General features: G+C 39.9%; 1 protein-coding gene across 1 annotated transcript in view; it reads left to right on the forward strand.

The window, feature by feature from the left end:
* Nucleotides 1–27540, forward strand: part of LOC308630785 (aldehyde oxidase 2-like) — a gene marked incomplete at its 5' end in the record, with an annotated part of 86709 nt that overhangs the window by 46547 nt on the left and 12622 nt on the right. The window contains 12 exons of the mRNA XM_081261427.1: nt 1646–1733; nt 4607–4693; nt 5245–5436; nt 7404–7631; nt 11357–11452; nt 13290–13418; nt 15982–16056; nt 16763–16815; nt 18578–18692; nt 21970–22035; nt 22148–22336; nt 24748–24915. Coding sequence (XP_081117553.1) covers nt 1646–1733; nt 4607–4693; nt 5245–5436; nt 7404–7631; nt 11357–11452; nt 13290–13418; nt 15982–16056; nt 16763–16815; nt 18578–18692; nt 21970–22035; nt 22148–22336; nt 24748–24915 — 1486 coding nt within the window. The remainder of the gene's footprint in view (nt 1–1645; nt 1734–4606; nt 4694–5244; nt 5437–7403; nt 7632–11356; nt 11453–13289; nt 13419–15981; nt 16057–16762; nt 16816–18577; nt 18693–21969; nt 22036–22147; nt 22337–24747; nt 24916–27540) is intronic.

Below are 27540 nucleotides of genomic sequence, written 5' to 3' on the forward strand. Positions count from 1 at the left end.
CAAGCACGCAGGACCATGCTCAGCCTTCCCACCCTTCTAGAGTTAGTGCAAAAGTCACATGTATCCAGGACTTTGAATAAGTTAATATGCTTTAAGAAAAAGTGATCTTATTGGCTGAATACTTCTAGAGCTGGGGCTGCACATTCTTGAGCTTCAGAGAAGGTGGCCTACAGGTAGAATATGGCACTCTGTCCAAGTGGATTATTCTCTGACTTTCCTTTCTACTCTCAACTTGAAAACAGTTTGGAGTGATGAAAGAACCCCACCCCCATCCTCTGTCTTGCTGATGTGGGAAGTACCACCCCCTCAAACTGTTTATCTCAGTGGACAGATGACTTGTCCTCAAAGAGAGCTCCTAGGGGCTGGGAGTGTAGCTCAGTGGTAGAGTGCTTGCCTAGTACATGCAAGACCCTGGGTTCCATCTCCATCATGGGAAAAAAAGGGAGGAGCTGGTGGTTCCTGAGCTAACTGCTGCAATGGAAAACTCACCAATTCACTTGCCATTCATGCCTCAACATTCATGTATGATAGGTGCTGGCTTTTCTGTTACTCATTCATTTTTTATGGCTGTTTCTTTGGTATTTTGTCAGAGGCTTCATCAGTCTGTAACGTCCCCAGATACTGCTTCCTTTGACAACCTCCGTGTAGTTCAAAGCATGTGTCTTAGTCTGCAGGTGGGAAAACCAGGATCTGAACCTCATCTTCATTCTTTCCGTATCTAACCCCTCTCTATCTCAACCACAAGGGATCCAAGTGATTAAGAGAGAATTAGTTCTTTGTGTTCTCACAAGGCCTTGGGCCTTTCAGAGTTCTCAAATGTGACTGCACATTGGAGTTACATGGGGAACATTTAAATCCCAGCACCTGCACTTTCCATCACCAACCAAGGGACTGGAATATTCCAAAACTTCCCCAGTGGTTCCATTATGCAGCCAAGTGTGGGAACCTGTGCTTTAAAATACAACCCTGCCTTCACGCACAACTGCCATACATTACATGACCTGCCCTCCCCCACACACACACCTGGAACAGTGTTCCCAAACCTCCGGGTATTAAAAGTCTCCTGAGATTGTAAAAGTTCCTGCCTCCCCATGCCAGCCCCACTGATTCAGAATTACTAGACAATGAACCTGGAATCTTTACATTTAACTGATGTTTTTATAGTACTGTTGTTAACTTTGCATTTATCTGTTCAAGCTCTCTCCTTTATAACTAGCTGCAGAGAGATGCATAATAATGGGATCTGGGTGAGGATCACACTTGAAGGTCAATTTGAAGCCATAATAATGCAATTTAACTGTCATGTGACATTAATCCCTTTAGCTAGATTTTCTCACACTGAATTATCAATCACAGAGACAATAGTCATTTGGTCATACATTAATTCACATCAATGTCTAGTACATACAGCATGCAACTCATAAATCTATATGGGATGGATGGAGAGACAGTTAAATGAATGGCATAAATGAGTGGGAAGGTGGATAGTGGATGAATAGGTAGATGAATGGATAGATGGATATGGGAAGATAAATAAGGGTTGCGTAAATACGTAGGTGGATAGGTGAAGGAGTAGATGGAGGGGAGAGTGGAGGGTTGGGTGGGTGGGATGGATGGGGAATTTGACTCAAATTTTTTTTTTTAGAACTGGCCATCCCATTCGTCTTGTTCTTGATCGTGAAGATGACATGTTAATAACTGGAGGGAGGCACCCGTTATTTGGAAAATATAAAGTAAGTCTGAAAGATCAAATTATTAAAAATAATTCCTTTTACTTAAATGGTTTTCTTCTTTTTTACTAATTTTGATTTTGTAAAAACAATCTTATTGTCTAAAATATTAATGAAGATGCTATATATTTGCATATTCATAGCATTTCGTGGTGAACTTTTAACAAATCTGGTTTAATAATGAAAATATAATTTGAAGCAATGATAAAAACACTACTTAAGGAATAAGATTTTATATTAGTAGCTCCTTAAAGAAAAAAAAAAAAAAAACAGGACTGGGCGGTATTCAGAGGTAGTGCTTGCCTAGCATGTACAAGGCCCTGGGTTCAATCCCTAGCCCCACAAAATACAAAAACATGAGGTATGATAGTGCACAACTATAATTTTGGCTACTCAAGAGCCTGATACAGGAAGATCACAAGCTCACGGCCAGCCTCAGCAACTTAGAGAGACTCTGACCAAAACAAAAAATTTAAAAAGGGCCAGGGATATAGCTCAGTGGTTGAGTGCCCCTGGGTTCAATACACAGAACTGGAAGGGGAAAACAAAACTCAAGATACAAACATTGTTACACCAAAACTTCTTGAATGTAAAAATATTATTTTATAGTAGAAATGTTTGGAAACATTTGACCATTTTAACTGCAAAATTATTTTTTATGAAAGTTTCCACTAAGTGACCATAAAAGTGTCACAAAACGTCTTTGCAGATGAAAAAAACAATTGGATTTAAAATTGTAAAGCCAGGAGCAGAGGCACATGACTGTTGTTAGAGCTACTTGAGAGGCTGATGTGGGAGGAGAGCTTAAGTCCAGAAATTCAAAACCAGCCTGAACAACATAAAAAGATCTCATCTTTAAAAAAGTACTTCTACTGCATTAACTGCATTTTTATGCAACTGTAGTATAAACACTATTAAAATTATTTGCTGGCATCTAGTTGACAATGCCACTTTTCAAGTTTGTAATTGAGCAGGACACCATGGTACACACCTGTAATGCCAGCAGCTTGGGAGGCTGAGGCAGGAGGATCATGAGTTCAGAGCCAGCCTCAACAATTTAGCAAAGCCTTGAGCAACTCAGTGAAAGACCCTGTCTCTAAATAAAATATAAAAAGGGCTGGAGAAGTGGCTCAGTGGTTAAGTGTCCCTGGGTTCCATCTATGGTACCCCCCCCAAAAAAAAACACCTTGAAAAAATTTGTGATTGAGCTGTTAGAATAGTTCTAATGTAATACAAAGCATGACAGACATTTTTATTTGGGCATTGCTATTGGCATACACACAGTTAGATTCCCTATCTGACTTTGTCATTCCCTTAGATTATTGCAGTATCCATACTACTAAAATCACAGCTTCCCATTCCACAGCGCTATTTTATTTCTTCTGTTGGCATTAGTAATTTTTATAATTAGAGAGAAAGGAACTGTGGTTGGCCATTAAATTTTTTATTTACCTTCGAATGCACAGAAATTAATAGTCACAGCTATTATTATCTTCTAGGACCAAGAGCAATTAGAGGCTAACTGCTGGAATTGTGGCAGTTACTGTTGTTAGGATGGATCTTGTGTCTTTTGTTTTGGCCTGGGTTATATATTAGCCTTTGTGTCATGGTTATGAGACTGTTTCAGTAATAATACTTATTAAAGAAGTTCTGAATTGTTAACATTTTGGTAATTATCATAATGCAAAATATAATTAAAAAGAGAGAAGTAAACTTTTTGAAAAATCCAAATTTTATCTTACTTTTAAAGAAATATAATGTCACTTCCAATATAATATATTATAAAATATAATAACATATATGCATACATAGGTATAAACATATCCTCATTCAGACTTGCTAATTATATTTTGCTTAGTTATTCAGAACTGGTTGTAAATTAGCATAATAGATATTTTGCATAAATAATAATTTCCAAAATTTTTGAAAGGTTTATCCTAAACAGTTGAAAAATTCTTTCTGTTGCCTTATACAGAGTGCTATTTGGCTTAGCAATTCTCATGAAAAGTCAAAATCAAACTTCAGTCTAGAATTTGTCAAAACTATCATACATTTTGAATTTTCGGGTTTTCCTATAGTTCTTAACTGCTCTGTGGTCTATTATCTGATATCTTTCTTGCAATAGATGATGAGAGCCATACAGTTATATAGTTTCTTCAGGTGTATTATCTTTGTTTTCGGAAGGGCAAAGGGACCAGGGCCAGTCATCTTTTGGTAATACCAGAATAGAGGGTGGGGATTTTTCTTTTCATTCATCTTATCCAAACAAGATGGTCCAAGTGGGTGGGAGGGAGGGGAATAGCAACATCAGAAACCTGTGATCTGCCTTAAGCTCCTCCCAGACAGTTACAGGAGCACTGGCTCACATTCTCTAGGTCTTGTAACCATCTACAAAGCGCCTTCCCTACCTAGGGAATTGAGAGTAGCTATTGCTGCACATCCAATCACTGACCTCAGTTCTACAGTCTGTGAGAGACCCTGTGATTCATCCCAGGACAATCTGGAATCTCGGAGACTTTTCCACAAGGAGAAAACCACAGACTAAATTAAAAAGAAAGCCAGTAAAAAGTGAAGGAGAATCTCCCGAGAGTAAGGAAGACAAGAGTGGCAATTACACACTGAAAGACAAGCAAAAACTTTAACAGTGAAGCACAGAAAATTACATGTTGAACAAAGAGGGCTCAGAAAAATTCAGGTCCAAAGAGATCTTCATCAATCAGACTGAAAAACAAGGGAATAGCAAGGCATGGTACACCACAGAGTGAACAGGGAGCAAAGTCTGTTCCCAGTCGTGCTCAGTAGGAGAACTTGGCTGTGGATGCTCTTGGCATGTTAATTTTAAACCTATCAGTAAAATGTCCATCATTTGGTGACAGGTGGGATTCATGAACAATGGGCGAATCAAAGCTCTAGACATTGAGTGCTATATTAACGGAGGATGCACACTGGATGAATCAGAGCTGGTATGTGTATCAAAAAATAATCATGTTGGGCTGGGGATGTGGCTCAAGCGGTAGCGCGCTCACCTGGCATGTGCGGCCCAGGTTCGATCCTCAGCACCACATACAAACAAAGATGTTGTGTCTGCCGAGAACTAAAAAAAAATGAATAAATATTAAAAAAATAATAATAATCATGTTGGGCTGGGGATATAGCAAAAAACTACGGCTGCGGTGGTGCATACCTGTTAATCCCAGCAGCTTGGGAAGCTGAGGCAGGAGAATCTAGAGCTCAATGCCAGTCTCAGCAACTTGGCAAGGCCCTAAGCTACTCAGTGAGACCCTGTCTTTAAATAAAGTATAAAAAGGGGCTGAGGATGTGGCTTAGTGGTTAAGTGCCCCTGGTAGCATTAAAAACAAACAAACAAAAAAAAAAAACTAACCACATCCTTAATTGTAAAAAGAGTGCAAAATTTCCAGATGAGTCTTTACTCATTGTACTTGATTTTTAGAGAAAAAGGAGGGGGAGACAGGATGTGATGGCCAATAAATGTGAATATCTCCTTTTACTTTAGGTAACAGAATTTCTTATACTAAAGCTGGAAAATGCATATAAAATCCGCAACCTCAGATTCCGGGGCCGTGCATGCATGACAAATTTGCCATCCAATACAGCTTTTCGTGGGTTTGGCTTCCCACAAGGAACCTTGGTGACAGAATCTTGCATCACAGCTGTAGCAGCCAAATGTGGCCTCCCGCCAGAAATGGTAGGAATGTAATCAGGTCAAAACCAAGGTTGGTGAAGAATCAGACCAGGGGGCAAATTGGCTACCTTGTCCCAAGGAAACGCACTAGAAAAAACAAACAAATGAGTCCTGGCTCAGCATTCAATAAATTAAGAGATACCTACAAGAACTCATCTCCTCCTATCTTCTTCCCTCCTAAGGCAAAAATTTCTTTTTCTTTTTTTAATTTATATACAAATAATTACTCACAAAATATTCAAACCACACTGAAATAATCAAAGTAAAAAGTGAACATCTTCTTTCTCATCCCTCATTCCTGTTGGTCAAAGGTAACTATTATTAAGAGTCCCATGTTTACTTTTTTATCTTTACCCATCCATTTGTATTCATACATATATATAAATATTGACATACTCTCTATATATGTGCACATAATTACTTATCAAAATGGAACCATAATATACATATCATTCTATACATTTATTTTTCTACCTGACAATATGTCATGGTCATCTTACCATGTCAGTGGAATGATCTATTCTTTTTTTTTTCATGACTTTGTAATATGATACACCTTTAGGTTGTTACTCGTTTTGGTTATCAAAATCATGTTGCAATAAACATCTTGATTACATAGGTACCAAGGGTGTATTTTACCCCGTTGTGTAGGTGTATCTAGGATAAACTAAACTTATAGAAATGGACTTCTGGTGCACTGAAAAGCTTCTGAGAGATACTGCCAAATGAATACCCTCTAAAAATATTATTTTATGTAATATACTAGAAAGCACACAGGTTGTACAGTATACTAGAACAAGGAGAGGCAGCCTCAGTAATTGGGGTAATTGTTGATAATGCTCTTCTACTTCTCACGCATTCCAATCAGACCCTAGTCTACTTTTTCCACTTCCAGCCTCTTTCTGCAATATAGACCCTCTGCACCAGCAAGGACCCTCTAGGCATTGTTTCTTGAACTTCTTTATCCCTAAATTCAACAGGGACCTCCTGGTTTATAATTTGTGATTGTCGAGGAGATTGACAAGGGTCTCCACACAAAAGAACACCTCATATTGTACCAGGGAAACAATAGATTTCTTAAGAGACATCAGGTAAATGTACCATGGGCACAAAGGAAGAAGACATCACAGTGGCTTGAAGGGAGAGGAATCAGGAAGAACTTTCTGGAGAAGATGGCACTTGAGATTGGCCTTGAGGAACAATAGGCACAAGTGGTGGGAAGGTAATCTAGGCAAGTAGAACCCCAAGAACAAAGAGAGTCACTCTTTGTGGCTCAGTTTCCTTATCCATAAGATGAAGACAAGATGATTCACCTCAATAGTCTTTCTGCAGAATCGAATGCATTCACATTCATTAAAATATTTGTTCTCATAAAGTACATAGTATTATTCCAGTGTTGTTGCTGATAACAACACAGTAATCCTTTTATTGTTATTGGAACAAGATGGGGATAATGAAAAACCCTTGGGTATTTCTCAATAGACTTTTTTCTTTGAGTGTTCCAAGTTCCCAAGCTATAAAACACACCCTATTCAAATAAATTCTTTAAAAAACTTGACCATACATTCCAAAGGCAATTGGAAAACTTAGAGGAGATTCTCTGTCATTATATACAAATATACTCCTCTATAGCAGAACAAATCCTCAGTTATGACACTAAATCTATCAGCTCTGTTTCATCCTCTGACCTTGTGGGAAAAAAAAGAAAAATCTGCTTCCCTAGGCCTAGGGCATGGCATTATCCACTGCCTGCCACTTCTGGGGGTAGGGGAGCTACCTTAAAAGATGCATTAATGAAGAGATTTTTAAAAATGTTTTTACAGCACCACATGCTATTCAAAGAAAACAAGAAAAAAAATGACCTTCCCCCCTACCAAAGTTTGTAGTTTAATGGAAAGACTTTTTAAGTGTGTTTGGTGGTCAGTGTCTGTCTTACCACAACTACTGACTGTATTTTCCATCTCCTTCAGATTAGGGAGAAAAACATGTATAAAACAGTTGATAAAACCATCTACAAACAAGCATTCAGCCCTGAGACCCTGATAAGATGCTGGAACGAATGTCTGGAAAGGTCTTCCTTTTACAGCAGAAGAATGCAAGTGGAAGAGTTCAACAAGAAGAACTACTGGAAGAAGAAAGGCATTGCTATTATCCCCATGAAGTTCTCTGTGGGCTTTGCTGCAACAAGCTTTCATCAGGTAAGTCAACCTCCTGGCAGAACACTCCTGGCCCTGTTGCCTCCCACTACTCAGAAAGGAACAGGAACCCACAACAGCTGCTGTGCTTTCTGAGCTCAAAGGATCTCAGGGCTACTCCTGGTCTGTACACCCAGAGACCGCAACACTCCTTGGTGTCCTGCTAAGTCTTAGGCAGAGAAGTCATTCCATTTTGCTCTACCAGCTGGCAGTTTCCTCTCTAAAGAATCTGTCAGTTCTGGTGGGGAAATGGGAGTGAGCATTAGAAATCTTCCAAGGTAAATGTGCAAATGGAAGAGGCAAGTCATTCACCAGCCAAAGGAAAGAGGAAGGTCAGCATGCAGATGAGTCACTTAAATAATGTGAGGACTGGGATGAACAAGTCTTCCCTGTATCCCAAATGAGTCATGGGCAGGAAGGCTGTTAGAAAACTGGGAATGGTTGTTACGCCATTACAGACCACCAAAATTAGAAAACCCAGCAACTGGGAAAAATCTTACACACATTAGATCTCCTTGTGTGTATGTCAAAGCAAGTTATTTAACCTCTCTGAATCTCAGCTTCCTCCATCATAAAATGTTATAATAATAATCTCTCTCTTCAGACTGATGAGGATTCTGTGAAATATGGAATGCAGAGCACTTGGCAGGGTTCCTGGAACACTGGAAGTCACCCAGGACAGCCCTAAACCCCTCTCCAGGCCAGCCCAGAGGGACTTTCTAGGGCTCTTGCTCCTATGGGTAGGATGAGATGCCCTGGGCTTCTGAGTCATATTTCTCTTCCAGGGAAAGGTACCTATTCTATAAACAGATGAGGAAGTTTAGCTAGAAAGTCTGCAAGCTGGACTGGTTCAATGGCTGGGACCCCAGACAGCTGCCTGAATGGTTTCTTTCTGACACCTAATATTCTGTCTTTTCCAAACCAACTTTCCAATACCAACTGAGAGGGACACAGAGCACCTGTGCCTTCTGGGGGTTCACCAGCCCAGAATCCCCCCACCCGGACAGGTGGGAAGGGCTGAAGGATGTTCACACTCACGCACACTCACATGCACACAGGAGTCCCCTCATCCTAAAGTCATCTAGGCATCCATGAGTTATCTCATTAACAGACAAAAGACAGTCCTTCCCCCATGCCCCGCCCCATGTGTCTCTTCATTCAGCTCTCCCTGAATTGTGTCTTTTATAATGAATTGGTAAGCATCATAAGGAATGTGCTTTCCTGAGTTCTTTGTTCCAGAAAATGACCAAAACTGAGCAGGACTACTGAAAATCCCAAATCAACTGTCAGCAGGCAGACTGTGAATAGTCTGGCACCCCATTTGACCTTGGTGTCTGAAATGAGTCAAGTCTCCTGGGACAACAACACATTCCAGGGTTTTAGAAGCTCTGTACCAAGAACCAACTATAAAGACTAAATAATAATTTTTTGTTCTATCACACCTCTCTTCACCTAGATGTTCACTTCTCACTAAACCACAGCCTCACTGCTCTCATCCATGGGAGCCAACTCCTCATCTCATCAAAAAAAAAAAAAAAAAAAAAAAAATTTAAGTCAAGCAATGACTTTAAATCTCCATTTGAAAGGCCTTGTCTTCCCCTCAGTTCTAAATTGATGCACCAGGAACCAAGGCTAGGAGTGGAGAGGTGTTATTTCAGGTCAGCTGATGACTCACAAAGTAGGATCAGATCCCTTACTCTCTACTGACAGTGAGAACAGTGTTCTCAGAGGGAGTCAAAGACCCACTGTGGGGAAAGACTGTTATTAGCGCCTACACACCTTGGCATTCCCCGCCCCTCCAAGCCTTCCTGTGGCCTTCAGGCATCTCCAGACAGGAATGGGCTGAAATCTTAATCCCTCCTTCTTCCACCTTACCATCCATCTACTCTGCAAACTTTTGCATAGTGTCTCTGTGATTCAGATCTGCTGGAAGTTCTCCATAGGACACAAAGGTGCACAGGATCAGGAGCTCTTTCTTGGCAGAGTTTGTTATCTCTTGTTTTAGTCCGTGAACACTATTTATGCCACAAAGTAGGTAGATTAAAACAACAAATTTATTCTCTCACAGTTTGAGAAACTGAAAGTCCAAAATCAAAGTATCAGCAGGTCTCTCCCCTTCTGGATTCTGGGAAGACTCCTTCCTTGCCTCTTCCAGCCTCTGGTGGCTCCTTCTACTGCTTGGCTTATGGCAGCATAATTCCAATGACCAACTCGTCTTTCCATAGGCACCTTCCCTGGTGTCTTCACATGGTCTTATCAGGACACCTGTCATTAGAGACCACTCTCATTTAGTCTAGCTTCATCTTAACTAATTATATCAGCAAAGACTGTTTCCAAATAAGGTTACATTGGAGGTGCTAAGTGGCATGAATGGCAGTGGTTGGAGTAGTGGCAGGGAGACCAGAACACTATTCAACCCAATACTTCTGGTAAGAGGAACTACAGAGAAGGGGCGGATTGATCTTTTCCAGATGGGATGAAAAACATTCAGGGGAATGTTAACAGAACAGAGACTGTGGGTATAAGTCTGAAGTCTGAGCAGACAGGGAAAGATCAGGAGGAGGAGCAAGCCAGGAATAGAGAACAGCATAAGTAAGAGTCCAGGTCAGAGAGGAACAGCAGTGGGGCAAGGGAAGGGATGAAGCTGGAAAAAAGCAACAAAAACAGAACCAAAGGGCTTTATGTTGTAATAGGAGCAGGGTGTTCCCTCACAGGCAATAGGGAGATTTTGCCTACCTTGTCCACTGGCAAACCCTTCTCTCCTTCCTGACTCCATTCAGTTGTCACATCAGAGAATCCAACCCTGAGCAGCATGGAAGAAGTTGAACCTGAGGTCTCCCAGGGCCCCTATATCTCAGCATGTCACTGATCATGGTATACTATGATACCTGGATTCTACCCTGTTTCCCCACTTTGTTGTGAACTACTTGAAGAAGAACCACGTCATATTCCTTTTCATATGTGTAGAGCTGATAAAGTATTAAATTGCTTTATGGTCAGCCAGAGACTTTAAGCAGGAGCCAACTTTCAAACATTTGGAACCAATACTCACAACTCCTGAGATTTCCAAAAGGGATCTGACTGCCCAGGTTCCTAAACTGCTTTACAAGTGACTTTTTGCACAAACCAGAAGTAAACTTGAGAATTGTACCAGAAAACCCTGCCTCTCTGACCCTCGATGCTCTGTGAGATGTATTTCCCCACCTGATTTCTTTTTCTTTTTCTTTTCTTTTTTTTTTTTTTTTTTTTTTTGAGGGGGATACTGGGAATTGAACTCAGGCCACTGAACCACATCTCCAGCCCTATTTTGTATTTTATTTAGAGACAGGGTCTCACTGAGTTGCTTAGTGCCTCGCTTTTGCTGAGGCTGGCTTTGAAATCTCAGTCCTCCTGCCTCAACCTCCTGAGCCACTAAGATTACAGGCATGTGCCGCAGCACCCAGCTCCCCACCTCATGTCTTTTTTTTTTTTTAAAGAGAGAGTGAGAGAGAGGGGGACAGAGAGAGAGAGAGAGAATTTTTTTAATATTTATTTATTTTTTTCTTAGTTCTCGGTGGACACAACATCTTTGTTTGTATGTGGTGCTGAGGATCGAACCCGGGCCGCACGCATGCCAGGCGAGCGTGCTACCGCTTGAGCCACATCTCCAGCCCCCCCACCTCATGTCTTACATTAAACTTCCTGAGTGCCACCTTGCACTGAGCTGTGCCTTCTGGATTGTTTTATAGGCAGCTGCACTTGTTCATATATACACAGATGGGTCTGTATTGGTCACACATGGAGGCAACGAACTGGGACAAGGGATTCACACCAAAATGCTGCAGGTAAAATAAGTGTAATTAAATCAATAATTTCTATCACATTGTTGACATGACTGAAATTTGGGTAAATGATGATTCAAACTCTAAGACCCTGACTATTCAGTTGAAAGGCTTCTTACATACAAAATACAGTTATTGAGGTGGCAGAAATCCCATATGTGTGTAATACTGCTCCAGGGCATAGGGATGGAGGCGGTTGTTAGTGAAGATGCCACTCATGAGCCCATAGAGCATATGGAGGGTGTTCCATGCTGGTTTACCAAGAGGAGGAGTTTTTTAGGTATTCTATTTTAAGACCAGTAGGTATAATTTTTTATTTCACACAACAATGTTAGGTTGCTGGCATTTTATTTGAAGAGCAAGTATTTCGTCAACTATCATCCTATATTTTTAAAGGATATGTTAATATATACACATACATGGAAACTAGGAAGAATATATTAGAAGAATAAAAGAATAATCCCCTATATTGAATACATTTAACCTTGTGACAAATGTATTCGATTGTTACAGTGCACATGTAGAACTTTTCATTATCAGAATATTTTCACTATCAGAATATTAGAACCACATTTTACATGGTTCTAAAGTACTCCTCAGTTCAGTTTCCTTTTAACCCCATCGTCCTCCTTGCTCCCACAACTGCCACTGATATAGCTGCAAGATCTGGGCCTAACCAATTCCAAACCCCACCTGCTGCAGGAAGAGAGGGAGTGACTCATGCAAGCCAATCAGTGTCCCAGACAGGTAGATGCTAGAGATTATGCTGTAGGCCCGGAGTGGCTGGCAATTCTGTGCCATGTAAAAAGCCTGTCTACTGTTGTAAGGAACATGTAGAAAAAAAAATAATAATAATGCAAGAGGCCAAGAGAACTTAAAAGAACATAAAGTTCCTACCTGCAGACATAACCTGACACTAGCTCCATCTGTCCTTCTCAGTTGAATGAACCAGTACATTCTTTTTGGATTTTCACAGCTAAGAAACAATGATATTTTCTTTTTTTTTTTTTTCCTTAATATTGCATCTTTGTGGGGAAACTCAATAGTTAGTGGCCTTAATTAAAAGATTGGCATTTGGGGACAAGAACAGATACATACCTACAGACATCTTGAGAAGGTGTTTTTGCAAAAACAAACAAACACAAAAAAAGATGACAGCAGCCAAAATAATGCTTTTTTTTTCTTCCTACCTCTCTCCTTTCCATTTCTTTGCTCCTCTTTTTTTTTCATTTCTTTCTGATTAAATATCTTAACTTCTACATGTATTTCCTAGAGAAGCTAGAAGAAAACAAACAGAAAATAAGACCACAAAGGGCAAATACTAGAGAAGTATAAACAAGAGGGAACAAATAGAAGAAAAAAAGGAATAAAGTAAAGCTAAGATGAGATGAAGGCAAGAAAGAAGACCTCACAGTCTTTTCAAGTTCCAAGACTGACACCAACAGACTTCAGAGCAAATTTTGAGTCAATGAATCTAAATAATCTCTATCTATTCATCATCTGTCTCAATTTCTTCCTATCACTCCAACAAATAAGTTCCTGAAAATCTCAACTTTAATGTTCTAAAGACAGAAATTTGAAAAGAAAAAGCACTTTAACATATTATCAAGACAAAAAAAAACACCTTAAAAAACACAGTAAGGTACTACTGAAAAGTTATTTTAATGCATGCATTAAATTAAATTAATGCATGCATGCATATTTAAAAGTTATTTAAAAACATATTACCTTAGGTTTTTAAAGTCTATCATGAATGTAATTTTTTATTATTAAGGAAAAGTAATGATTTAAGTATTCATAGAAATCCCTGTGGACTTGAAAATATTTCCCTTTCGCATAGGTGGCCAGCCGTGAATTAAAAGTCCCCATGTCTTATCTGCACATCTGTGAAACAAGCACAGCAACCGTGCCTAATACAATTGCAACAGCAGCATCCGTCGGTGCAGATGTCAATGGCAGAGCTGTGCAGGTGATCTCTCCTGTCTTTCCCCAGTGTGCTTTCCCCAAATCTCCTGTTTTCTTAGCTGGATAAAGGTACAGCAGTTAGCTTCAGAGAAATCATCCGTGTCGCTAACATGATCATAGGATAATCAAAATGTCAAAAGAGTGTATCAGGATGTCAAGTGCTGTCTGATTCACGAGTCCTCAAATGCTCAAATAAACTCTTCAATATAAAAATTTTTAAAAAGAGAGAGTATATTACTTGGAGTAAGCTAACATGAGGTGAAAAACAGATGCAGAATATAATGGCTCAAACACAACAGAAGTCCTTTTCTTGCACACATATCAGTCCAGAGAGAGCATTTAGTCATTCACATGCCCAGATGTGATAGTGGCTCCATCATCTACAACAAGGGGCTTTCAAGGTAGCCTTGAGCACCATCACTCCAATATTCAAGGAAGGGCCCATGAGGAAGACTCCAGGCCAGACCTGGAAGAGATGCAAGTCACTTCCACTCATAATCTATAAGCAGAACTAGTCTTGGACCGTGTCTAACTGCAAGAGAGGTTGGGAAATGTAGAGTAGTGGGAAACCATATGCGTAGGTACCATGGAAACAGGGAGAAAGAATTTTGGTGAACAGGGAATCTCTGTTCCTGGGAGACACAAAAGAAATTTCAGTATCATAAAACAGAGCTGTGCTAGTTTCCCCTGGCACAAGCAAGTTCTTACAGGCAGGCAGGCAGGTCAGCCAAACTCCAGCCAAGCACATATGGTGCAGGTATAGTGTTATCATCGGTGTGGTTCTACCCAGAGTACCCAGCTTTCCTTTGTACTTATTTTCTAATTGATGTCTTTAACAAGCACTAAATGTGCACTATTTCAGAATAAAATCATGACTTCCTAGTCTCTAATTCAAATATCTGATTGCATATACTTTTTAAATTTTTATTTATTTATTTATTTTGGTATCAGGGATTGAACTCTGGGGCCCTTGACCACTGAGCCACATCCCCAGACTTATTTTGTATTTATTACTGTCTCACTGAGTTGCTTAGAATCTCGCTTTTGCTGAGGCTGTCTTTGAACTCTCCATCCTCCAGCCTCAGCCTCTTGAGCTCCACCACGCTCAGCTGATTGCATATACTTTTAAAGTAAAAGATACTGTATTCATAAAGTTTCTGTTACAAACTATTCACTTTTTCATTAAAACATTATTAGAGGCATATCTCCTGCCCCCCACCCCCACCCCGCCACACTGGACACTGAATAGTTGCCGCCCAGAAGCACTGATTTCCAATCAGTCTTACTTATATGGTGACATATAAAAGGGTCAAAAAGCAAGAACTCTATTTTGCTCAGAACAAATTTGTGAAAAACCTCAAATTCTTCAGATCCAGTTTGGGGTAGAATCCAACCTAGGAGGGAAACAGGTCAGTGTGTATGGGAGTTGTCAACTCAAACTAAGTGTTAATCTATCTTCCTGCATATTGAGTTTCAGGTTTCTATTTTAAGGATTAGAAATTTTGTGGATCTAGGTTATTATAGGTCAAGTTTCTTATGTTCTCATTTCAAACCCAAAGCCAAGGCCTTCATTGTAGCAATTTGATGGTAAGTGGATGAACAGATGGAAGGATGAACAGAGAGTGCAGTGTTTCAGACCTGGAGGGTCATTAGCATGTCATTGCTTCAGACTGAAGAGCACAAATTTGAAGGAAAATGAAATGTTTATTCCATTTATTTTAGTTGCTGGAAAATGCAAAAGAAAGTATAGAATAAAGATGTAAAAAAGCATAAGAAGGAATTAGAAATCTGATTCATCTAAGAAAGAAGATCTGGGAATATAAATTCAGTTGAACCCATATTTTCACAGGAAGTGTATCATGAAGAGTGGAAAAAACCCTCCAGTAACAGAAACTTAAGAGCAGGGGCTGTGTTATCTCTGTTCCCAGATTAGCAGGAGCAGGCCCTTTATAAACATTTTCTGACCAAATGAATGATCAATGAATAGTCTTTCACACAAACCCTAACCATTAGGCTCTTTCCTAATGTGGATTTTTTTCTTTATTTCTTTTCTTGTTTAATTTTTTAATTTGTTCTAATTAGTTATATATGAGAGTAGAATGCATTTTTACACATTGAACACGGCTGAACATGGTCCAGAGTCACACTGTTTGTGTAATCATACATATATATAGGGTAATAATGTCCATCTCATTCTACCATCCATCCCATCCCCACACCCTTTCCCTTCCCTCACTCCCCTCTGCTCAATCCAAAGTTCATTTATTCTTCCCTACCCGGCCCCAGCCATTATGGATCAGCATCTACTTATCAGAGAAAACATTCAGCCTTTGGTTTTTGAAGATAGGCTTATTTCGCTTAGCATGATATTCTCCAGCTCCATCCATTTATGGCAAATGCCATAATTTCATTCTTCTTTAAGGCTGAATAATATTCATTGTGTATATATACCACATTTTCTTTATCCATTCATCTGTTGAAGGGCATGTAGGTTGGTTCCACAGTTTAGCTATAGTGAATTGAGCTGCTATAAACATTGATGTGGCTGTCTTCTTTATTTCTTTAAGAATGCTTGTCAGATCCTTCTGAAACGCCTTGAGCCAATCATTAAGAAAAATCCAGAAGGCACATGGGAAAACTGGGTAAGTGTTCCTCTGCATTTGTTATTACAAATGAGGAAATAATCGGAAGCAGTGCTTAGAGAGTGTCACAGTAGCGCACAGTCAGTCCACATAGGACAGTTTCTCTAAGTCTCTGTCACAGTGCTACAGCATGCTTCTTCCCCTGAGAAAGTTATTCTCCAATTGAGTGGATTTCTGTGAAAGGGCAGAAAGATTGAAAAAGGCATGCCAGGGCATACTTATGTACATATACTTACTAGAATTTTAACACTTAGAAATGAAGCCCAAATAACTTGTGAATTTAGCCCATATAACATGAATATGAAGCAGGTTTCCAGTTTACCTTTGTTTAATACAAACTTCTAAACTCAATCAGAATAAATATACCACCAGTGAAACTCCACATCATGTACAACCACAAGAATGGGATCCTAATTAGAATAAGTTATATTCCATCTATGTATAATATGTCAAAATGCATTCCACTGTCATGTATATCTAAAAAGAACAAACAAAATAAAAAAATAAATAAATTTAAGAAAAGAAACTCAATCAGAGAGAAATTGTCATGATGCCAGCCGAGGATAAATTACTATGATAAGTATACTATTAAGGGCAAAGCACCAGCAACAATCTGATGTCAATTTTGATAATATAGACTTTTTTTCATTTTTACTTATCAAATGGTATATCTACTTCATTTTGACTACATATGCCCATTCTGCAGATAGAAGCAGCCTTTGAGCAAAGAATCAGTCTCTCAGCCACTGGATACTTCAGGTAAAAATTAAAGTATCTTTTTTTTAAGTTTTCTAAATTGTTAATAGATCTTTATTTTATTTATTTATTTATATGTGGTGCTGAGAATCAAAACCAGTGCCTCACACATGCTAGGTTGGTGTGCTACCGATGAGCCCCTGCCCAAGCCTTAAAATTAAAGTATCTTAACTCAGCTAAGAAAATTTGAGGTAACCCAGTTGCTCTGGGCCTAAGTTCTCTCATCTGTAATTAAGATTTTATTGTATGGTTGCTGAAGTTCTTCTAAACTCAAAATTCTGTGATTTCACATAGGCCTTTGATTTATCTTTAAAGAAATATTTAATAATAAAAATATATTAGGCCTAACAAACTCAATTTGACTTATCTAACCATTATTTACTATATCCTTTATTGTGAGTAGTAGGAATATTTTATCATTAGAAATAACTTGCAACTGAGTTGCACAAACCTCCCTTTCTTTATGATGGAAACTTTCTCTTTTGGAGTTCCTAGCAGGGCAGAAGATGATGGGCAAGGTGATAATCATAATCATCATTTATGCAGTGTCTGTCAGTGGGGAGAGTCTTGGTAAATGCAAGCCAATTGAATAGAACAAAGAGAACTGGTAGTCACTTTCAAGAAGTGAAGAGCTGAAGGTGGGGGTGGGGTGTAACTCAGTGGGAGAGCACTTCTGGGTTCCATTCCAGCACCACACACACAAAAAAAATAACAAGTAGAAGCCATTGCTTTTATAATCTGATGAAATAAACCATCAAATTACGCATGCACACACAAATGAAATAGCAAAGCAATGTCATGGGGGGGGGGGGGGAATAGGCAACAGCCTGGCGCAGTACACATATGCAATGAGTTCCAAATTCCTGAGTTCATCTACGCAGGAAGACAACAATCCAGCCCTCAGTCTGAATACACATTCCAGCATAAATTAAAACTCTGAATTACTGGGGCTGGGGCTGGGGCTGGGGCTAAGCAGTAGCACACTTGCTTGGCATGTGTGAGGTACTGGGTTCATTTCTCAGCACCACATTTAAATAAATAAATAAAGGTCTATCAACAACTTTAAAAAATTAAAAAAAAAAAAAACCTCTGAATTACTGGCCCCACTTTTTCTTTTCTTTCTTTCTTTCTTTCTTTCTTTTTTTTAAAAAAAAAAAACAGGCTGAGTTGTCATCTGTCCCCTATGACTTTGGGTAGCACAGTCTGTAGGTCCCACTGGAAACACTTGACTAAAATCCATTGAGATTCCCAATGTACTGGCAGGGCTTGAGCTCAAACTTCAGATTTCAACATGGAGACCCATTGTGAGGTCCAGGCCAAAAGAGTCCATTGGCTTCTCCCTTGGTGAAATCTACCTGTGTAGCACAGGAAGTAAAATGAGGCAAACGATAACCAGGTAGGTTGTAAACACATAGTAGCAATTTCAGCGGGCTTGATGGTACACTCCTGTAATCCCAGCAGCTCAGAAGGCTGAAAGCAAGAGAATTGCTAGTTTGAGGCCAGCTTCATATATTTATCAAGGCCTTAAGCAACTTAGTGATACCCTGTCTCACAATAAAAAATAAAAAGGGCTGGAGATGTGATTCTAGCTAAATGTACCTGGGTTCAATTCTTGGTTTTAAAACAAACAGACAAACAAAAAAGCCAGTTTAAATGAACAGCCATCAAATAAAATACTATCATAAAACTTTGATAATTTTAAAAATGAATCATTATTGTTTTCACCTTGCACTCCAAAGCTAAAGGGTTTTATTTCTTCCCTCAGAGGCTACAAGGCCTTCATGGACTGGGAGAAGGGGGAGGGAGACCCATTTCCATACTATGTTTATGGAGTTGCCTGTTCTGAAGTTGAAATTGATTGCCTGACTGGTGCTCACAAGGTAAGTCAAGTCCAATATTCTTCTTGACAAGTAAAATCAACAACAAAATTTTACAGTAAGTAGCTCAACATTATTATATAACACTCAGATAACAAAAATAAGATTTTTTTTTTCAGTTCAACTGGGCGTAGTGGACGTGCACCTGTAATCTTACCTACTGGGGAAGTTGAGGTAGGAGAATTGCAAGTTCAAGGCCAGACTGGACAACTTACCAAGACCCTGTCTCAAAAAGAATGAAAAGAATAGAAAAATAAGTGTCAAGATTCTTTCAATTGCATTGGAATGTCCAGAGATCCAGCCTTGTCTTGTAATTCCCTCTTAAAAAGACCATTTAATGGTCAAGAAGGAATTGTTCATGACAGTCCAAATTTGACTAATGTATTAAATATATTTATTCACTTTCAGCAAAAAATCATTTTCCAAAGTTTTATCCAGAAGCTTCTATTTCTTGAGGAGGTACAAGCTCTCTCATCTGAAGAGATAAGGCATTTAGCAAATAGTCTTAAGCAAATCTTGAAAGCACAAAGCAAGAGGCTAATGTTTCTTAAAGTCCATTTTCCCAAGGGTACTACTGATCTTTAAAGACAAACTTGGGAGAAGGAAGATGTGAAAATATTGTTCATGTTTGTCATTTAATTGAGCATTAGAGAAACTTAATAGAGACAGAATTGCATTTAACCCAAAGTTAACAACTTACACCCTCAGAATACCACTCCAGGTGGTGGTACCATTCCAGGAACAGAGATTATAGAAGCTTTAAATAGAAGATAGTACAATAAAAATGTGTTAAATTGTTAGAAAGTTTATGGGATGCACCAATGACACTTACACTTTTAAATTCCATGTACAAAAATAAATAAATAAATTCCATGTACAAAAAAATAAAAAGCACTGGGGATGTAGCTCAGGAATAAAGTGGCCTGGGTTCAATCCCCAGTACAAAAAAAATTAAATTAATTTTATACACAGTCTGGCTGGGCACAAAATCACGAGCCACTCACAGCCTTGTAGATTCAAACAGCAACTCTTTATTCCCGAACTCACACCGGCACTCCACACACATTCTGGGGAAATCCACGTTCTACCAGGCTCCGAATCCCAAATACTTTTTGAATCCCACGAGAACTCGGGAACTCAAGGAGTGGGCGTGCATGAGGCAGCAGGATACGCCCTATACCTGGATCTGCCCTAATCCAGTAGGATCCTCCCTAAACCCAGATCCACCCTGGTCCTTGAGCAGGGTCACCTTTCTCAAACAGACATGCAATGTCACTGCAAATGTCCAAGGCAAGTGCATTTCCACGAGTCCTTCCTCTAAGCAACATGGGGTACGCTGGCAAAGAAATTGTCATACCTACTTGGCTAATGGCTCTCAGCATTCCAACAAAACCTTTTGGCAACCTTGCCCAAAAATAGAAATGACTAATTTATGTAGAAGAGAAAGGGCTTTGCAAATACTAACATGAAAATATATCAAAATGTCTTTTACTGTCCCATTTTGGGTTAACTTCTCCACCAATTTAAATATTATATGAATTTTTTTAAATACAGTAAATCAAATAAATTTATGAAATAAAAAATTTAAAAATACAGTGAATGAAGGGCCATCTGGAAAGCAGTCGCCTTCACATTCCATTCAAGGGTATCCTCAGGGTATGTTAATATAGTGTCTCCATTTTTATTCTAGATCATTTTTAAGAAGCAAACTCATGTGATCACAGATTGCTCATCTGATTGTGCTTCCTACCGTCTTTCACATCATGGCACACCTAGATAATTATATTAGCACAGCACATTGCAGCATGTGACTAACCTGGGGAGCCCTGCTCTAGGGTCCTTCAAAGCCCAAATGTCAGTATTTCTGCATACCTGTACCCAATTTGATGGAAAGCTGTTTTCAGGTACACACCAGTTTTCAGACACCATACTCTGATAGTTATGTTGCCAGATTTAGCAAACAAAAATAGAGACCACCCAGTTAATTTGAATTTCAACTAAATAACAAATAATTTTCTGTATCCCATGCAACATTCAGGCCATTTTATCTGTCAATTCTTTCTGAGGCTCTCAGAATAAATCTCTAAAGAAACAAACCACATGAAGATCTTCCAGAATTTATGGTACCAGAAAAGTTAAAATGTGTTCTTCCTTCTTCCTTCCAGTTTATATTTATAATTAAAAGTTCAATAATTTCAGTATCACTTTGATCCCTTAAAATAATTGATTCTTTGATGAGGCAAAACTTCCTTTAATTAAAGAGAATTCAGAAAAAGCAAATGAAGGCGTACTGCTGCCAGTTAGAAGGCATGCCTATTGCTGCTGTGTTTGTGGTGAGTGTACTAACGCAGGCCACTGCTTCAGTGTCAGTGCACAGTCATCTCTTTCCCTGTCCAACTCCCATAATGCAAAGCATATCGGGTTTCAAGGTAGAAGTAAATTGAAGGCCTACACTGAGGTATAGCCTGTTCCCTTCCCTCTCCATGCTGAGGATAGATAAAGGCTGGTCCCAATGCCTGAGAGGCCAAGGTTAGAGTCAAAAGGAATGCCAAACCCAGAAGGCTAGGTAGGAAGTAGGAGAACAGGTATTAAACTCAAACAGAGAATGACGTTACCTGAATAAGGACTGGAAACAGGGGCAGAAGGAAACCCCAGAGGTATTCCTGAGATCGACCATAGACACTTGGGAGCCCCTTGTGACTCTCTAACAACCTGCACGCACATACCCTGTGCCAAAACAGAAGGGCCAGATTAGTGTGCTGTTTCTCAGAGTAGAAAGTAGAGTAGCAAAGTCTAGGTTGGCCTCAACATTTTCCTTTGATACCTTCCTAGATCCTGCAAGCCCCCTAACTCATACATGACATCATGGCTACATGATTTCCTCAGTCAAATGGCAATAATGCCACCTGCGTCAGATTATCGTGAGGACTAGATTAGCTCATAAATTCCATTACAACAATAAATCCAGGTTGAAATTAGATGCACAACCAAGCTCAATTATTTACTAAGTGACTCACTTAAACACACCAACATGCTGTAGACTTTGGAGTCCCTTAAGAGGAGTCAAAACCATGAAAAGTTCTTCCAGGGTCACTGGCAGTCCTGGTACTCAGTTTGAAGAGCTTAGCAGATGTCTTGCCAGCTCCAATGTTGATGGAGTTCAATGCAGTGTTAATTCACCAGCTGGACTTTGGGAATAACTGGAGACTGTCTGAATAAACTTGAACATTGTATTTTTTAATACAAGTTTTTATGGGGAGATCATTTTTATTTTGGGCAGAAAACCAGGACGGACATTGTCATGGATGCCTGTTGCAGCCTAAATCCAGCCATTGATATTGGGCAGGTAGGTGCTGGCCCACTTAAAGAGATATCCCTTCCTGAACACAGTTGTGGTGCAGAAAAAGGCCTTCATAAAAGGCTGTAATGTCACAAAGCTTGAAATTATCCCCCTGCAGATTGAAGGTGCATTTATTCAGGGAATGGGCCTGTATACAACTGAAGAGCTGCAGTATTCCCCAGAAGGTGTCCTGTACTCACGGAGCTCAGATGAGTACAAAATTCCAACCATCACAGATGTCCCAGAGGAGTTCAATGTCTCCCTCTTGCCATCATCACAAACCCCACTAACCATCTATTCTTCCAAGGTAAGCATCCAAAATTACCACGGATCCAGTAACATAGCCAAAGTAAGTCAGTGGACAAAATAACACATAAATGTTAATTGTTACATAGACCAAACCATATGGAGGTGAATCAACTAGGAAAAACTGAGATTCAGGGAAGATGAATGATCCACCCAGTGGCGATCATGGCCAAGGAGTTTATTAATATCCTCTCTTATTGAAAACTTCAGGATTCATAAAAAAGCTTTGCCATCTTCAGAGAATAGTGTTTTTGTTAAAAAAAAAAAAAACTTTAAGACTACAAAATTAAGTGGGATTGAAGGCAAAGTGCTACTGAAATCTCAGAAAACCATGGTATTCTGGACAGAATTCTAGACAGGGGCCTCAGAAGACCTGGGTTCCTGCCCAACTCCACCACCCTCTATGGTAAGTCACTCACCTCTGTGGGGCTCAGTCTTCAACTATACCCAGAAATGAATTAAGAACAGTAGATATCAATGTGTGTGTCTATGGTAAAGTGATTTTATCACAAAAGAACACTGGCAATGTCTAGAGACATTATGGTTGTCAAGACTGGGAGTGGAGGGATTTTACTGACAGTGGGCAGAAGCCAGGGTTGCAACTAAACAGCTCCAAATCAAAATATTATCTGACTCCAAATGTCAATCATGTCAGGAAGTAAAATCATGAGCCAGCCTTTAATAATGGCTTACATAATGAAATTACAAATTAAAATTAAGGTCGAGATTGTTTGCATTGCAAATTATGTAAAAAACTCCCTCAGAGGAAAACTTCACTGAGATCTGAGATGTTTTGTAAAGCTTTCTTTAAAATGTTTTGGGAGACGATTTGCTAGGAGTGGTGAATTGACTTAAAAAGAAAGAAAGTACAAATATAACTGCAGGAATTACATCATTTCCAAACTGGATCCCACTTTGAGCCCAGGAATGTCCTCTGGGTATATGGAGATGAGGCCAGGGCAAATCTGAAAGGGAGAGAATCAAAGGGGCTTCAGAGTCTCATTAGAGTGGAAATCACTCCAGGGGGCAAAAGCAAAAGGTTGCTCAGAGCCCACAGAGAGCATCTTTCAGACCAAGAGTTTATAAGGCAGCTGGGAAACTCTGAGTGCTCGTGGTTGTGGCCAACCACTCCCAGGAGGACCCAAGAAAATCATGGGTTTGGTCCTCTGCTGAGTGTTCTATGTAATTACAAAAGGACCCCCGGGTACCAGCCCCAGCACTGTGTTCTGAATTTACTCATCCCTCACAACATCCCATAAGGTAGGCATCACTGCCTGCGTCTCATTGACAAAGGAAGAGAGGCTTCGAGAGATGATCTCATCTACCTAGAGAAACAGAGGATACAGCCTAGGATTCAGACTCAGTCTCTCTAACTGGGAAATTGCAAATTGATAGCCCACTGACTGAACTTTGCCCAAAGATGTGAAATACGAATACCTAGATGGCTGTGGTGGTACATCCTGCAACTCAGGAGGCTGAGGCAAGAGAATCCAAGTTAGAGGCTAGCCTGGGAAACTTAGCAAGACCCTGTTTCAAAAACTAAAAAGGGTTGAGGATATGGTTCCGTGGGAGAACACCCCTGGGTTCAATCCAGTACCACAAAAACAAAACAAAACAAATACAAATACCAGAAATTGGATGACCTGGTAATTTCAACTATCTTCCTGGAAGACAAGGGACAGTGGCCCCCTTTAGATAAGCACCTCCACTTCACCACCACCCCCACTACTCCTTATTGTCCTTCAGCTGCTCATTTCACTCACTTGCATCACCTGCCTGTTCCTTGCAGACTGAAGTTTGCAAACTCTCTTAAGTGCTCCAGAGCACCCTGCCTCCTCAGATCCTGGAATCATACTTAGGCATTTTTTTCTCTGCTTATGAATTTAGCCAGTTCAATCCATTAAATGATCTTTACTAAATAGGTTCCCCACCACCACCTTTGTTCCTAGAGAACAAAGGCTTAACACAGCCAGGATTAAAGATCTGAGAAGTTTAGGTAATACTGGGATTTTAAAAAGTACTCAAGGGGACTGGGGATGTGGCTCAAGCGGTAGCGCACTCGCCTGGCATGCGTGCGGCCAGGGTTCGAACCTCAGCACCACATACAAACAAAGATGTTGTGTCCACCGAGAACTAAAATAAATAAATAAATAAATTCTCTCTCTCTCTCTCTCTCTCTCTCTCTCTCTCTCTCTCTCTCTCTCTTTCTCTCTCTCCCCCTTTCCTCTCTCTTTAAAAAGAAAAAAGTACTCAAGGTTCATTTTATCAATAAGTCAATCAACAAACATTCATGGAAAACCAATTTGTGCAAAGCTCTATGTCATGAGTTGAGGATATAATGGTGAACAAGACCTGGCTCTGCCCTCTAGTAGCTAAAGTCTAAATTTCTAAAACAAATGTGCTTTTTCTCAGGGCCTCGGGGAGTCTGGAATGTTCCTGGGGTCATCTGTGTTCTTTGCCATCATGGATGCAGTGGCTGCAGTGCGCAGAGAAAGAGATGCAGCTGAGGACTTCACGGTGAAGAGCCCAGCCACGCCAGAACAAGTTCGAATGGCTTGTGCTGATCGGTTCACAGAAATGGTATGGAATTATTATCTATTTTCCTAAAACTCGATTTTTCTATTTTGTGCTTCTTGGACCTCTGGAGTAAATTTATGACCTTATCTGTGTCTAGCTAATCAGACTATAAAATGATAAAAACAAATCACACATCTCCCCATGTGTTATTTAATTTAACCATCTCAGCAGCCCTGAAGTAAGATCATTTGTCATGCTTCCAAAACTAATAACTAGCTGGGGGTGGTGGCTCACACCTGTAATCCCAATGACTCGAAAGGCTGAGGCAGGAGGATATCGAGTTTGTCAGCCTCAGCAAAACAAGATGCTAAGCAACTCAGGGAGACCCTGTATCTAAATGAAACACAAAATAGAGCTGGAGATGTGGCTCAGTGTTTGAGTACCCCTGAGTTCAGTCCCTGGTACCTCCCCCAAAATAAAAAAATAATAACTAGGCTGGGAGTGGAGCTCAGTGGTAGAGCATTTGCATGGTTGAGGCCCTGGGTTCCATCCCCAGCACTGAAAAAAACAAACAAACAAACAAATGAAAACAAATAGCTAAAAGGGAAACAACAAACTTGCTAACTCCAGTAAGTATTCCCTCCCTCTCTGCCACCTACCCTGCCCTGCCCAACAACAAAACAAACACAAAACATAACCTCTGTGTCATACAGGCGTATTTGATAATGTCATCCTGCATGTTCCTGCGCAAACAGAATACACACCATCTGCCTGCTGTTTAGAAACAAAGTGGTCTCCCTGCCAGCCTCTGCCTTCCTACTTCAACCCATTTCATGACAGTCATGCCCACGTGATAGGACTAGTCAGAGACACATGTGGCAATCCCAACCTGCTGGAAATGACAGATATGCAACATTTGAGACATCCTCAAACATGCCCTTTGACAATTTCCTAAAATCTTCCTAATTTAAATAATAATAGCTGCTAGTACTGACTGAGCACCTACTAAACATTTTGCATATACTACTTCATTCATCATCATAACAACTCTATTAAGTCTATTATTTTCTTCATCTTAATATTGGGAAAACTGAGGCATAATGACTTACCCAACATCACACAGTTAGCTGGTGGGGGTAAGATTTGAACGCATTCTGTCTGGTACTACTGTAGTGCACTGCATCCCAAAGAGAAAAGAGCTGATTCTCTATTTCCTAAAACTAAATGTTTGTTTTCACATTTATATTCAAAGAAATCCAATACTTAGCAAACCTCTTCAAACAACCAGCCATAGAGTAAAAGAATAATGAAGGAATATTTCTTAAAGGGAAGCATCATAATTATTCATTTCTTTCCCTTACATGATCCACTCCTTTTTCCATCTCCAAATCTAACTCAGCAACATTTCTTGTACTACAGTAATACCAGTCACTCTGTAACTTCCCTCGAAGTCTTCTTCCAAGTCAATGGTTCTGAGTTCATCCAGCCCCATTGAACACAGCAGTCATGACCATCAACTGTCTCTGGCTGGTCCTGCCTTAATGGGTAGGGCCAAGGAACTGGCAAGCTACATACCAAGACCCCTTCTCTATGCTGATTTTAGTCTGTAGAGCCATTATCAGCCCATTCCTGACTTCTTTCATGACATGGTAACTATAGAACATGGTAGCTTATATCCCAAAAGCAAAAGCACTTCTAACTTTTTTTTTAAATGTCCTCATGGGTCATGGTGACTCACACCTGTCATCCTAGCTACTCAGGAGGCTGAGGCAGGAGAATTGCAAGTTCAAAGTCATCCTAGGGAATTTAGTGAGACCCTGTCTCAAAATAAAAAGGACTGGAGATGCAGCTCAGTGGTAGAGCATTTGCCTAGCATGCATAAGGCCCCATGTTCAATCCCCAGGACACACACACACAAAAAGACTTCAGCGATCCAAGAGTTACTTTGTTCTGTCCTCTAGACCCCCCTCCTCAGCTGTTCAATGGCTCAGAGAACAGAGCAACCAGAAGAGAACAGAACAGCTTCAGTGGGGCCTCCCCAGGAGAGCAGAGAGGAGGAAGTTCTAATTCTGCTTAAAAAGAGGACCAGAAACACAAAATATAGAATCTTCTGCTATTTCCTGTTTCCAGAAATGGCAATACTCTCCATTCATAGAGAAACATTCGCAAGAGGGGCTGTGGGTGTAGATTAGGGGTAGAATGCTTGCCTAGTGTGCATGAAGCTGTAGGTTCAATCCTCATCACCAAAATAGAAAGAAAGGAAAGAAACATAAATAAGAAACCTGGGAGTCCTCCCGGCATCTCTCTACCTCGTACTCTTCAGCCAGTCCTACACCATTTCCTGTTAATTTTAACTCTGTCAAAATCCCTTGAACTAGTCCATTTCCTCCATTCTTTTTTTTTTTTAGATTTATTTATTTGTTCTAATCGGTTGTACATGACAGTAGGGTGCATTTTGGTACATCATACATAAATGTAGTATAACTTCTCATTTTTCTAGTTGTACATGATGTAGAACCATACCAGTCATGTAATAACACATGTACATAGGATAATAATGTCCAATTCATTCTACTATCCTTCTTACCCTCCTTACCCCCTCCCCTCCTGTCACTATCCTTTACCTAATCCAAAGTACTTCTGTTTTTCCACAGCCCACCCCTCATTGTGAATTAGCATCCACATAGC

The sequence above is a fragment of the Spermophilus citellus genome (assembly GCF_964194105.1).
Source record: "Spermophilus citellus genome assembly, chromosome: 11".
NCBI lineage: Eukaryota > Metazoa > Chordata > Mammalia > Rodentia > Sciuridae > Spermophilus > Spermophilus citellus.